At 41.4% G+C, this 11,978-nt stretch overlaps 1 protein-coding gene across 2 annotated transcripts; it reads left to right on the top strand.

The window, feature by feature from the left end:
• The first annotated feature begins 3,046 nt into the window (after positions 1–3,046).
• elac2 (elaC ribonuclease Z 2) lies at positions 3,047–11,684 on the top strand. 2 transcript variants are annotated; one of them, XM_020493771.2, is made up of 24 exons: positions 3,047–3,161; positions 3,366–3,580; positions 3,707–3,757; positions 3,843–3,913; positions 5,002–5,066; positions 5,166–5,292; positions 5,462–5,608; positions 6,190–6,245; positions 6,334–6,392; positions 6,481–6,553; positions 6,669–6,781; positions 6,904–7,002; positions 7,134–7,272; positions 7,417–7,502; positions 7,730–7,851; positions 8,075–8,171; positions 8,289–8,427; positions 8,535–8,573; positions 8,680–8,789; positions 8,895–8,994; positions 9,119–9,239; positions 9,892–9,970; positions 10,598–10,742; positions 11,071–11,684. In XM_020493771.2, exons 2-24 carry the CDS (start codon positions 3,378–3,380, stop codon positions 11,314–11,316), a joined length of 2,487 nt encoding a protein of 828 aa, XP_020349360.2. In that variant the 5' UTR covers positions 3,047–3,161; positions 3,366–3,377; the 3' UTR covers positions 11,317–11,684. The 2 variants fall into 2 exon arrangements, with proteins under 2 accessions (XP_020349360.2, XP_020349359.2); XM_020493770.2 differs by having other exon boundaries at positions 3,063–3,580.
• The last annotated feature ends 294 nt before the right edge of the window (positions 11,685–11,978 follow it).

Here is an 11,978-nt window from a genome sequence, read left to right as displayed (position 1 = left end):
GGAAAGCAACGGCCTGTAAGTCTGAAAGCACAATATGAAGAAAAATGTAATATAAAAAAGATTGATATTCAAAGAAATAGCAATGACAATATCTAATTAAAAATGTATTTTAGGGGTCAAGGGGTACAAGCTAGCAGGATAAATGGTAAAATAAGACAAATTGCCCACAATGGTGTCCCTCTCTTTTAGCAAGCCAGTGTGAAGTCTGTAGCCCTATAAATACAATGCCAAATTCATGATATTAATAAACATATACATTTGTATATTGACTTTTTTAACGTCATAACATATAAATATGACTATCCAAATATAAATGTTTATTAACATCATGAATTTGCCATACAATTTATCAGTCTACCTGACTTGCTACATATGAAGCTATTGATTAGCTCTGTTATATTACTGAATATAATGTTGTCAGATATTATTAGCTTTAATAAAAAAATACTCCAGTTTATTTATTGGTTGTATTATTGCTATATTGCAAATCAATGCAAAAGAACAGTGAGACCTCCCATGTGTATTAATACTCAGCTGGCCCCTCCCTGGATGTTGTGTTAAATGCTCTACAACAAAGCTTTCTTAGTGTCCAACAAACGTTCTCTACCCTTAATCTTGTTCTGAACACCTCCAAAACAAAGGTCATGTGGTTTGGTAAGAAGAATGCCCCTCCTCCCACAGGTGTGATTACTACCTCAAGAGTTTAGAGCTTGAGGTAGTCACCTCATAAAAGTACTTGGGAGTATGGCTAGACGATACACTGTCCTTCTCTCAGCACATATCAAAGCTGCAGGCTGAAGTTAAATCTTGACTTGGTTTCCTCTATCGTAATCGCTCCTCTTTCACCCCAGCTGCCAAACTAACCCTGATTCAGGTGACCATCCTACCCATGCCAGATTACGGAGACATCATTTATAGATCGGCAGGTAAGGGTGCTCTCGAGCAGCTAGATGTTCTTTACCATTCGGCCATCAGATTTCAATCAATCAAATGTATTTATAAAGCCCTTCTTACATCAGCTGATGACACAAAGTGCTATACAGAAACCCAGCCTAAAACACCAAACAGCAAGCAATGCAGGTGTAGAAGCACGGTGCCTAGGAAACTCCCTAGAATGGCCAAGATGTTCAAATGTTCATAGATGACCAGCAGAAAATAATAATCAGTGGTTGTAGAGGGTGCAACAGGTCAGCAAACTCATGTCAGTTGGCTTTTCATAGCCGATCATTCAGAGTATCTCTACCACACCTGCTGTCTCTAGAGTTTAAAGCAGCAGGTCTGTGACAAGGTAGCACGTCCGGTGAACAGGTCAGGATTCCATAGCCGCAGGCAGAACAGTTGAAACTGGAGCAGCAGCACGACTAGGTGGACTGGGGACAGCAAGGAGTCATCAGGCCAGGTAGTCCTGAGGCATGGTCCTCGGAGAGAAAGAGAGTGAGAGAGAGCATACTTAAATTCACACAGGACACTGGATAAGACAGGAGAAATACTCCAGATATAACAGATTGACCCTAGCCCCCCAACACAAACTATTGCAGCATAAATAGTGGAGGCTGCCACCAATGCTCCTTATAGGACACATCACTGCACTACATACTCCTCTGTAAACTGGTCATCTCTGTATACCCATCGCAAGACCCACTGGTTGATGGGTATTTATAAAAAAAAAACTATCTTTGGCCTCACTCCCCCCTATCTGAGATATCTACTGCAGCCCTCATCCTCCACACACAACACCCATTCTGCCAGTCACATTCTGTTAAAGGTCCCCAAAGCACACACATCCCTGGGTTGCTCGTCTTCTCAGTTCGCTGCAGCTAATTTAGCGACTGGAACGAGCTGCAACAAACACTCAAACTGGACAGTTTTATCTAAATCTCTTAATTCAAAGACTCGATCATGGACACTCTTACTGACAGTTGTGGCTGCTTTGTGTGATGTATTGTTGTCTACCTTCTTGCCCTTTGTGCTGTTGTCTGTGCCCAATAATGGGTGTACCATGTTTTGTGCTGCTACTGTAGCCGGTGCTATACTGCACCGCTGTAACTCTTGCGTTGTGTGTGGTTGATTGAGACTATACACGTGGACTTTGGAGATCAGGTAGTTTTAATCAAGCAGAACTGACTCTCTGCATCCTGCATCTGCATCCAAACGGAAATAAAACATTAGTAGAGCACATATGTTCTGAGAATCTTCGCCTCTTTCTCTCTCAGTGCATCAAAATGATTTTCGATTACAAAAATTAATACACTCTCTCCTTATTATACATAACATATTTTACATAGATAAAACCACATACCTGCATCCAAAAGGAAATAAAACATTTGTAGAGCACATATGTTCTGAGAATCGTCGAATCATCTCTACAAGATGCACAATAGGATCATTCGAGGAGCTAGCCATCGTTCACACATACAATAGCCTGCTAATACCTTAGCTAGCTATTAACCACATGTTGAATTCAGAATATTGACATCATCCTAAAAAGTACAATTACAAGTGCATCTTTACAATACCATCCACTTATGAGTAACCTCTAAATATACATCATTATTCATGAACAAAACACTGTGTGTATGACTTTGTACTTAAAATAATCTAACTTTTCTGAAGACAGAAAAAGCGTGCCTTCCTCTCTCAGTGCATCAAAATGATTGGAGCACGAGCACGCCGGGCAAAACGTAAGTACACACTCCCCTTCTCCCAGGATGCAGGCATGCATTACAAATCAACACAACATATTGATATATGAACCTGGTGAAATTCACATAGTACATTAACAACTGTTACACTACCATGCTATGTTGTCAAGCGTTGCTGCCTTGCTATGTTGTTGTTTTAGGTCTCTCTTTATGTAGTGTTGTGATGTGTGTTTTGTCCTATATTTATATATATATACATATACATATATATTTTTTTTAAAGTTTAATCCCAGCCTCCGTCCCCGCAGGAGGCCTTTTGGTAGTCCGTCATTGTAAATACAGATTTGTTCTTAACTGGCTTGTCTAGTTAAAGGTTAAATAAATACAAAATAAGCACACCAATGATCGAGAGCGTGATGAAGACGTCATCAATCTACGCCGGAAGAAACACAGTTGAGCGTCAAATCGCATGTCTCAACCGCTGAAGTGTTTATGTTTCACTGATATGTGGGCTGATAGGTAAAAATATATTTTCATAAAGATTATGCAATGATGGTCGATACGTTTGCTGTCTTGTACGACGAGCAGAACTGACTTCCATTAAACCGAATGTTTAGTATGACTAAAGTGTCTCTACACTGTAAATCTATTGCATGGCTATTTGTGAGACACACACCTACGGGTCGCCTACAAAGCTTCGCATGCAGTGAACATCTTTTTCAGTTTCTGCGGACAATGACTACGAACACAACAGACAACCAACATCGGGGATCAAAGAAACCGAGAGCACCCAAAGAAACAATGCGACATGTGAAGTCTAGAGAACAGAGGAAACGTGGAGTGGATGTGCATGGACCAGCCACTGTCTACGCGCAGGTCGTCGGGGCAGGGAGCCGAGATAATGGCGCATCACTTTATGTCTTCTCTGAGTTCAATAGGTAACTTAAACAGAGAACATGAGTGTCTGACAATTTGTTGTAACATTGCCAAATATATTTGTATAGTGTGTATCAGAAAGGCACTTGGCTGCAGCATATTTGTTTACCCTTTTTCCTCTGTGGAAGGTACCTCTTCAACTGTGGTGAGGGAACACAGAGGCTGATGCAAGAGCACAAGTAAGTTGAATTGCCTCCTGTCAATTTTCAACTAAAATCTATAATTCAGTCTCTGCTCAATAAATCTCAATGTTCCTCTTGTCAGGTTAAAAGCTGCTCGCTTGGACAATATTTTCCTCACTAGAATGAGCTGGGAGAATGTTGGTGGTCTATCAGGTAAGTTGCTTGTTATTCTAGCCACTTGACATCAAGTCAGTTATCTGTCAACCTGGAAAAAACTGTGCATACATAATAGACAGATCAAAGCTTATTGTATGATTAGCCTATGTCTCGGTGTACTGTCATGTGAAAAAGTAAGTACACCCCATGGAAAATTGTCATTTTGTTGTTTTTACATATTTGCGCACATACATTTGAGCTAAATTCCAACCACATTCATTGATAAAGGTAACCCAGTTTAACAAATCACAAAAAAATGTGTTTGGCTGCAATGCCAGATGCCATGTTTGGCTAAAATGAAACACTGCCTTTGAACAGAAGAACCTCATACCAACCGTAAAGCATGGAGGTGGTGGCATTATAGTTTGGGGCTGCTTTGCTACCTCAGGGCCTGGCCAGTTTGCCATAATTGAGTCAACCATGAATTCAATATTATACCAGATAATTATTGAGGAGAATGTGAGGCCATCTGTCAATAAGCTGAAACTAAACTGAACATGGATCTACAAAACTACAACAGAATGGCTAAAAAATAAGAATTGAGGGTATGGAATGGCCCGAGTCAAAACCCAGATCTCAAATGTGTCAAAAAACAGTGGGGGGACTTGAAGCGGGCTGTACATGCAAAACAAGCCCTGATACATGACACAATTGAAGCAGTACTGTAAAGAAGAGTATGCAAAAATTCCTCCCAGTGGATGTAAGAGACATAGACAGTTGCAAGAAACGGCTATATGAAGTTATTTCAGCCAAAGGGGGCAACACCAGCTATTGAAGCTAGGAGTGTACTTATGTTTCCTGCACTATGGAATTGCATTTCGGTTGATTTTTGATTAATAACTGATTGCAAAGTATAATCTTTCTGTGTCATTTGTTAAATTAGGTTACCTTTATCTGTCAATAGTGTTGAAGTGAAGATTACATAGCCATCTGTCCAAATATTTACCAAAAAAGACCACTTTCCAGGGGGTGTACTTACCTTTTCACGTGACTGTAGATAGACATAGGTCAAAGGTTATTGCATGCTTAGCCTATGTCTCCGCGTATGTCCTTAGGTGTGATAAACTGTGTACACTCTGGTTTAGGGATGATATTGACACTGAAAGACACTGGTGTCCCTGAGGTTGTTCTATCTGGACCACCACAACTGGTGAGTGGACATTGTATCAGTACAAAAGATTGTCTGTAATGAGTCAACTGTTTTTGTGGTATCCTGAGTCCAATATGTCATTTCCCCCTCTTGATCTAGGAGAAATATGTGAATGCCATCAGAGTATTTTCTGGACCACTGGAAGAAATCAAGCTAGCTGTTCGACCTTACACCGAGAAACAATACGCAGATGACACGATGACAGTTAGTCAAATACCAATATTTGGTGAGTACTAGAAATCACCTTTGTAAATTATTTTTAGAATTGAGTAATTTACTGTTACTCATACTCTATCCTAAAGCATATTAAGTTTATGATGGGTAAAATAGTGAATATTTGTGTTCTCATACTGAAGAGTTGGTAGTTGACACTCTCTTAACCCCAATTATACCAGCCCAGCTCAGAGAGGATGGGCCAAAGTGCTCCCCTAACTCAGGGAGGAGCAGCCCCTCCAGTAGTCCCCAGAGGAGGGAGCTGTGGAGGCCGGAAGACTCTGAGGACACCAGCACAGACAGCAGAAAGGAGAGAGCAACCAGCCCAGGTAAGACTAGGAGCTTGTAGGCTCGGAAGCCCAGGCTGCTTATGCTCTGATCGTTAGAAACCCTGGGGACGTTCTCAGGACGATGATAAAAAGAGGGGAAGTATGGTGGAGTCTACATGGGCACTAGTGTCACTAATCAAACCAATCAACTATTTTGCTAGGATGGAGCTACAAACAGGTTGTGTTTCTGAAAATGTTTCTGACTTGCAAAAAGCTAGCTAGCATAAGATACAAGACAGACTGCTAAAACGTTGTACAACACAGTAGGAAAAGAGATATGGATGAACAAAACATGTAAAAACAAAAAAGAAACACAAGGAAATGCCTCTCCTGAAGGAAAATATCATTTATATTCCGAGCCAATCAAATGCAAGTGTTAACCCAGGCAGCGCTCCCATTCAAACACAAAATTCAATACTACATTTATCCAGACTTCCAATAGTCAAGTCAACGGGAAGAGATTGGGAAGGATGACCCACGAGACGAAAGGAGCATGCAGCGCTATCAGGGTCATCAGTGCCCTAGTTCAAGGATGTTGAGCTCCAAAGGGCATCAATTCTCACATTGCATTTTCATTTCAGGTGGAAAAGCAAGAGCAACAAGGGATCCGTCTTTAGTTGTGGCATTCATTTGTAAGGTAAGAAACACAATATCATTGTCTCAGTGACATACTGAATTATTGCATTTTGATGCAATTTATGTCAAATTTTCTCTTTGACTTGCAGCTTCATCCTAAGAAGGGGAACTTCTTGGTTGCTCAAGCAAAACACCTTGGGTTACCAGTGTAAGTTGATTGTTGAATACAAATTCAGTTTTTCCTGCTCAACAAACTTGAGCCGATTAATGACTTTTTTGATGCACTTTCTCCACAGAGGCACTGCAGCTATTGGTCCTCTCATTGCAGCTCTGAAGGATGGGAAAAGTGTTACCTACGAAGGAAGAGAGGTACTTCAATTATATTTGGTTGATTGTTAGGGCTCTGGAATTTTGGATTAGCTATTGTAAATATTAGATACATTTGGTCTTGTTGTCTGATGTGATCCTGATGGTTGTCCTACAGATCCATCCTGAGGAGGTGTGCACTCTCACTGATCCAGGACCAGCCTTCATTGTTGTGGAGTGTCCCTCTGAGGAGTTTGTTCAACCAATCTGCATCGATCAGCAGCTGAGCAGGTAATGGCCTGAGCGAAGTTGGCCAAATGTGTTAAAGGCTGCTTCTGCATCCTGTTTCATTACTCCTTAGGCCTTCTTTAGGAGATTGTAGTTAAGTTCTGAGATATTTGTCTCATCTGTAGATACCAACGTGGAGGAACAGAGGACCCTGCTGCCTTAGTAGTCCACATGAGCCCCGAGTCTGTGCTGAAAACAGATGAATACAAACAATGGATGGAAAGGTACAAAATCAGCCATATGTAATCCTCAGTTTCAGACTGCTTACATATTCCATATTCTGCACTTCACTTGTCTCTCTGTTTTCTGTTGGTCTTTCTACATGTTTAATGTTTTTGTGTGTTTTTGTATTTAGGTTTCCATCTACCACGGAGCACCTGATCCTGAATGAGCAAGTTTGCACTGTTCACAACGTCAGGAGCCACAAGATTCAAACTCAGCTCAATCTGATTCATCCAGAGATATTTCCAGAGCTCCAGCACTATAAAACAAAGGTAAGTTGTGAAGTGCTACAACTTTCATTATTCACCATTGTAACCTGCTGTTACACAGAGATAAGCGTGTTCATTTGGAAACCTTTTGTATCTTGCGTTGTATTGTGCTAATCTGTTTCTACTCTTGCTGTTGATCTTCTCAAGGAGACCCAGGCTGCCCTGCATGTCCCCAATGTCAGAGCCGAGTGTCTTCTGAAGTTCCAGCTCAGACCCAAGATTGAATGGCAAAGGTGAGTATGTCCTTCAGGCCACAATTTTCCAGACATTAGTCTCCACTTACGAAGGGCTGCTTTGTCAAAGAAAACCATTTCAGATGAAACACTACTTTCAAATGTGACTTACTATTTCTTCTATGATCTTATAGATGCCAACACTGTCAAAGTCAAATGAGAGCGTCGCTGCCCCTCAGCACTATGTGATGAGTGGTGTGTGTGCTCTACTGTTTGTTATTCATCAGAGATGCCATCCCCTCTTGTGACACTGAAGAGTTTGTGAAAGAGGCTGCGGAGGCCCCTAACTTCCTCCAAGAAGTGGAGGAGTGCAAGCGATTCCGTGCGACTGATGCTGCAGTGCTGTCTGGTGAGCCTTGCTCTGATACAGGTCAGGCTAGAAGCCCAAGGGGAGATGTTACATTGCTCAGTCCAAAGCTCCATCAATTTCTCTTTACTCCTCTTGAATGGAGTTGCAAACATTTCACTCTGGGCATTTAAGAAAGTAACGGAGTTTAGTTTCCTGTAGTCCTTTTGTCTGATAGTTTTACGTCTGAAATTTCAATGGCATAGAAAAATGGTGTTTCTTGCAGGGCGGGCAGAAAAATACCCAGAGGTGGTCTTTTTAGGAACTGGATCGGCTCTTCCTATGAAGATCAGGAATGTTAGTGGTAACTTGGTCAACATCAGGTAATGGCCCTCAGTTAGACTCGAGTTACTATTAAAATAAATCCTTAAAGATGTGTGTCAGGTAGCCAGTATAAATGTCTGTCTCTCTGTGTTTATGCTCTGTCCCATCTCCTTCAGTGCCACTCAGTCAGTGCTGCTGGACTGCGGAGAGGGCACCTTTGGCCAGCTGTGCCGACACTATGGGGACAGTGTGGATGAGACACTGGCAAAGATCTCAACCGTCTTCATCTCTCACATGCATGCAGACCATCACACAGTAAAGATGATTTTTCCTATAAATATGTTTATTACAGAGTTATAGCATATATTCTGGCATAAAGTCATTTCAAATCAGTCTTTAAAGAATATTACTTTATTTTCCAGGGATTGTTGAGTTTGCTGTTTCAAAGAGAGAGAGCCTTGGTCAGTAAAGAATTTCTATTTTTCAGATTTTAAGATGAGTCCTGTTTAATTCATGCAAAAATGGAACACTTTAATGAATGTATGTCCTTATCTCTTCACCGTTCAGGCAACTCTTGGGAAAGCCTTCAGCCCCATCTATCTGATAGCCCCTGTCCAGATGATGACCTGGCTCAACCTGTACCATGACCACTGTGAGGAGATCCTCAGCCATGTCAAGTATGTCAGGAAAGACACGCCTTACTCTGTTCAATTGATGCTTTCAAACTGGATGATATGATGTCCATCGTCTCTAATATTGATGTATTCTTGACTATGTTTCAGCATTGTCCCAAGCAAAGTCATGTGTGAGGGGGCTGAGGTGTCCAAGTTCAAAACCAAAGCATTCATCCAAGCGCTGCTGAAGAAATCTGATTTAGTAAAGGTATGTGGAGACTTGAACAAGCTGCTTCGTGGTTCAATAAGACTCATAACACTTGTTAGGTTCAACGACTGTTTATTGAGGCTATCATCAAAGCTTAAATACATATATTCTGTTTCTCTCATAGTTCCAGACTTGTCCAGTGCGTCACTGTAAGAATGCCTTTGCCTGCAGCATCACTCATCAGTCTGGCTGGCAGCTAGTCTTCTCTGGGGACACAATGCCCTGCGATGCCCTCACACATATGGGTCAGTACCAACAGTTCTCGACCCCAATTGTGATGTTTGTACAGCTCCCAGAATTTGTGTGATGTGAAAAGATTTACACACTCTCTATGAACCACACTTGTGACGTCTGGATGAAATGGTAAATACTCACCAATGCCATTTGATTTGCCGTTACGTGCGTTCCACAGAGCCATACTCGAATATTGGACCCAGAGTGTATCCTGTAACTTCTACACAGTTGCTGGTGGTATGATATACATATAGATCACTGTTAATGGACTAGACATCTACAGTAGCCAGTCTGATCTGAACCTGTCATCCATGCTCTGTGCTGTCTGGCATCATTTACCAGATATTGCTTAATGCTATCGATCGGTTCTAAAGTTCTCTATGAATCACAAGGTCTCCCACATAGTTCCTGTGGGATCCCACTTCATTGTCTCTTTTTAAATTGTTCGACTGGATGTGATCCAGCTGAAGACTCCCAGAGAGAGCCTGACTATATCCCATGCCTGTTCATTATAGAGGCCTGGGTGTGCCAGACAAGCAGGGCTGGCTGATGGTTTATTACACAGAGCTGTGTGATTGATTTCCTCTGGGAAAGGAAGAGAAGCTTGAAGTGCTGTGCCATGCAGCAGTCTTGTGATTCATGTTTGTCATTGTGTTTTCAAAGGAAAGAATGCAACTTTACTTATTCATGAAGCCACATTGGAAGATGGATTGGAGGACGAGGCTGTGGAGAAGAGACATAGGTTAGTAGATGGATCTAGTATGGTGCTTCTCTTCAGAGGTGTCCTTCGTTATTCTATTAGAAAACTATCTTTCTTGGGCTGGATTCAATCAATATTGCGGAAGATCCGCGTTAAACATTTCCGATTGAGTCGACACATGCAGTGTTTACCGCGAATGCAGTCTCCACAAACGAGGAGACATTGCCTTCAAATTTCAATCGAGCCATAATGCATATCTTCCGTGATACTTCTGTGATACTGATTGAATCCAGCCCAAAGTGTGAAAATATGACATGCATAGGTAAACAGAAATAGACGAGTGCCATTTTTCAGCTGACAAAGAAACTCAAGGAGCTTTTGAGAAGCCAGTCATTTTTAGAGGGCATTGTAACTGGCTGCATTCTTCTCTGAGATTGACATTGATTTTTGGAACTCTGTATTGGAGGTAATGAAGGCACTTCTGCCTTCTAGCTGGAATTTCAGTGACTTTGGTTAAAGAGCTCCATCTCGCATTGAAAACGACTTGAAAGTCATTGAGTTGCACTGAACAAACTCTGTATAGCTTACCATGGGGTTAAGTCTGGTAATTACTGTTAGAATAGTAGCAGAGTAGCATCATGCTTCTCTGCTTGCCTCCCAAAATGACAGTACCACCTCCCAGGCCATCGGTATTGGCATGAAGATGAATGCTGAGTTCATCATGCTGAACCACTTCAGCCAGCGCTATGCCAAGATCCCCCTCTTCAGTGAGGACTTCAACGACAGAGTGGGAATATCTTTTGACCACATGAGGGTAAGTGAGTGCTGAATGGTGTACTTTAGTCCACTTGTTATGCATAGCAACATTGAAATGTTTATGCGGGTTCTGCACATCTGAAATGTGCTTTTCCATTGGATATGTGTAGCCTCAGAATGAATTAGGACCATGATTCACTACGGTATGAGCAGACAATGCCCCTAGTCCAGGTAGAATACTCTCGGACAACTTCAGTTTAAATCTAGAGGTACCATTTTAAGGTAACATTCAGAATGTGTTAGACTCCCATCAGAGATACATCTCCAGCTGCCTCCGAGGAGGCTGGGTATGTTGAAAGACCTCTAAGTGATCTGTCTCTCCTCAGATTCGGTTTGGAGACTTTAGAATCCTCCCCAGACTCATCCCGCCCCTCAAAGCCCTGTTTGCCGAGGAGATCGGAGAGATGGAGGAGAGGAGAGGGAGGAGGGAGCTTAAACAGATGAAAGAAGCCATTGCTGAAAGCAACAAAGAGCAGAGGACACCCAATGAAGGCGAGACGGGCAAAGGTGCCAAACGAGAGCCAGAGGAACCAACACAGGACGTGGGAAGTAAGAGACTCAAAACAAACTAAGACCCTGACCATAGCTTTGGGTTACACCAGAGATTAGTGGAAATCAAATGACTGTTATTTTACTGAGTTTGCTTTATTTAATTGTATTTTTATGAGAAACTTGCATGAGTGATCCTCTGTAAAGTAAGAGATTTTCATTTGGCTGGACTGGCTGCCTTCATCACTTGTGAATAAAGAATTTCTGTTTTTCCTGTCATTATCATTGCTGTGTATATAAAACATGTAATTAACATAGTCTTTGATTTTGCGTTTAAAAAGTAAAGCAATGTCAATCATTCTCCATGGTATTGGCCTGTTGTTTTCTAGCAACATATTGTGAACAACTCATACAACGTTTATGTCCTATTAAACTACACCCTTAAAAGTTGCATCTGAACAAATGAATTTATTGAAGTTGTCACACATGGATGAGTAGTATTACATTGGACTGATAGTCATACATAATAGTCCAACAGCACCATGGTCACTCGTTGTTGAACAGTTATTGGCGAAGGTTGAGGTTGCATTTCATCATAGATAATGGTCTAGGTGTGTTGTATAATGGTATGAATATGATATAAAGCTTCACGTACCAGATGAACAGTTTTTTTCCTTTTTGTAAATCATTTATATGAAATACAAAATGTGCTATTGTTCTAGCCCTGAAAAATTAAACTGTGATC

Source organism: Oncorhynchus kisutch, linkage group LG10 (genome assembly GCF_002021735.2).
Source record: "Oncorhynchus kisutch isolate 150728-3 linkage group LG10, Okis_V2, whole genome shotgun sequence".
In the NCBI taxonomy this organism is placed as follows: Eukaryota; Metazoa; Chordata; class Actinopteri; order Salmoniformes; family Salmonidae; genus Oncorhynchus; species Oncorhynchus kisutch.
Note: the sequence above shows the minus strand (reverse complement) of the source record. Positions and strands in the feature narration are given on the sequence as shown.

Excerpts from the sequence above, each read along its gene's own strand:
- elac2 (XM_020493770.2), top strand. The coding sequence starts at position 3,252 with ATGTTTAGTATGACTAAAGTGTCTCTACACTGTAAATCTATTGCATGG. Across the intron at positions 7,273-7,416 it reads TCCAGCACTATAAAACAAAG|GAGACCCAGGCTGCCCTGCA; the intron begins GTAAGTTGTGAA and ends GATCTTCTCAAG. Across the intron at positions 9,240-9,891 it reads CGATGCCCTCACACATATGG|GAAAGAATGCAACTTTACTT; the intron begins GTCAGTACCAAC and ends GTGTTTTCAAAG.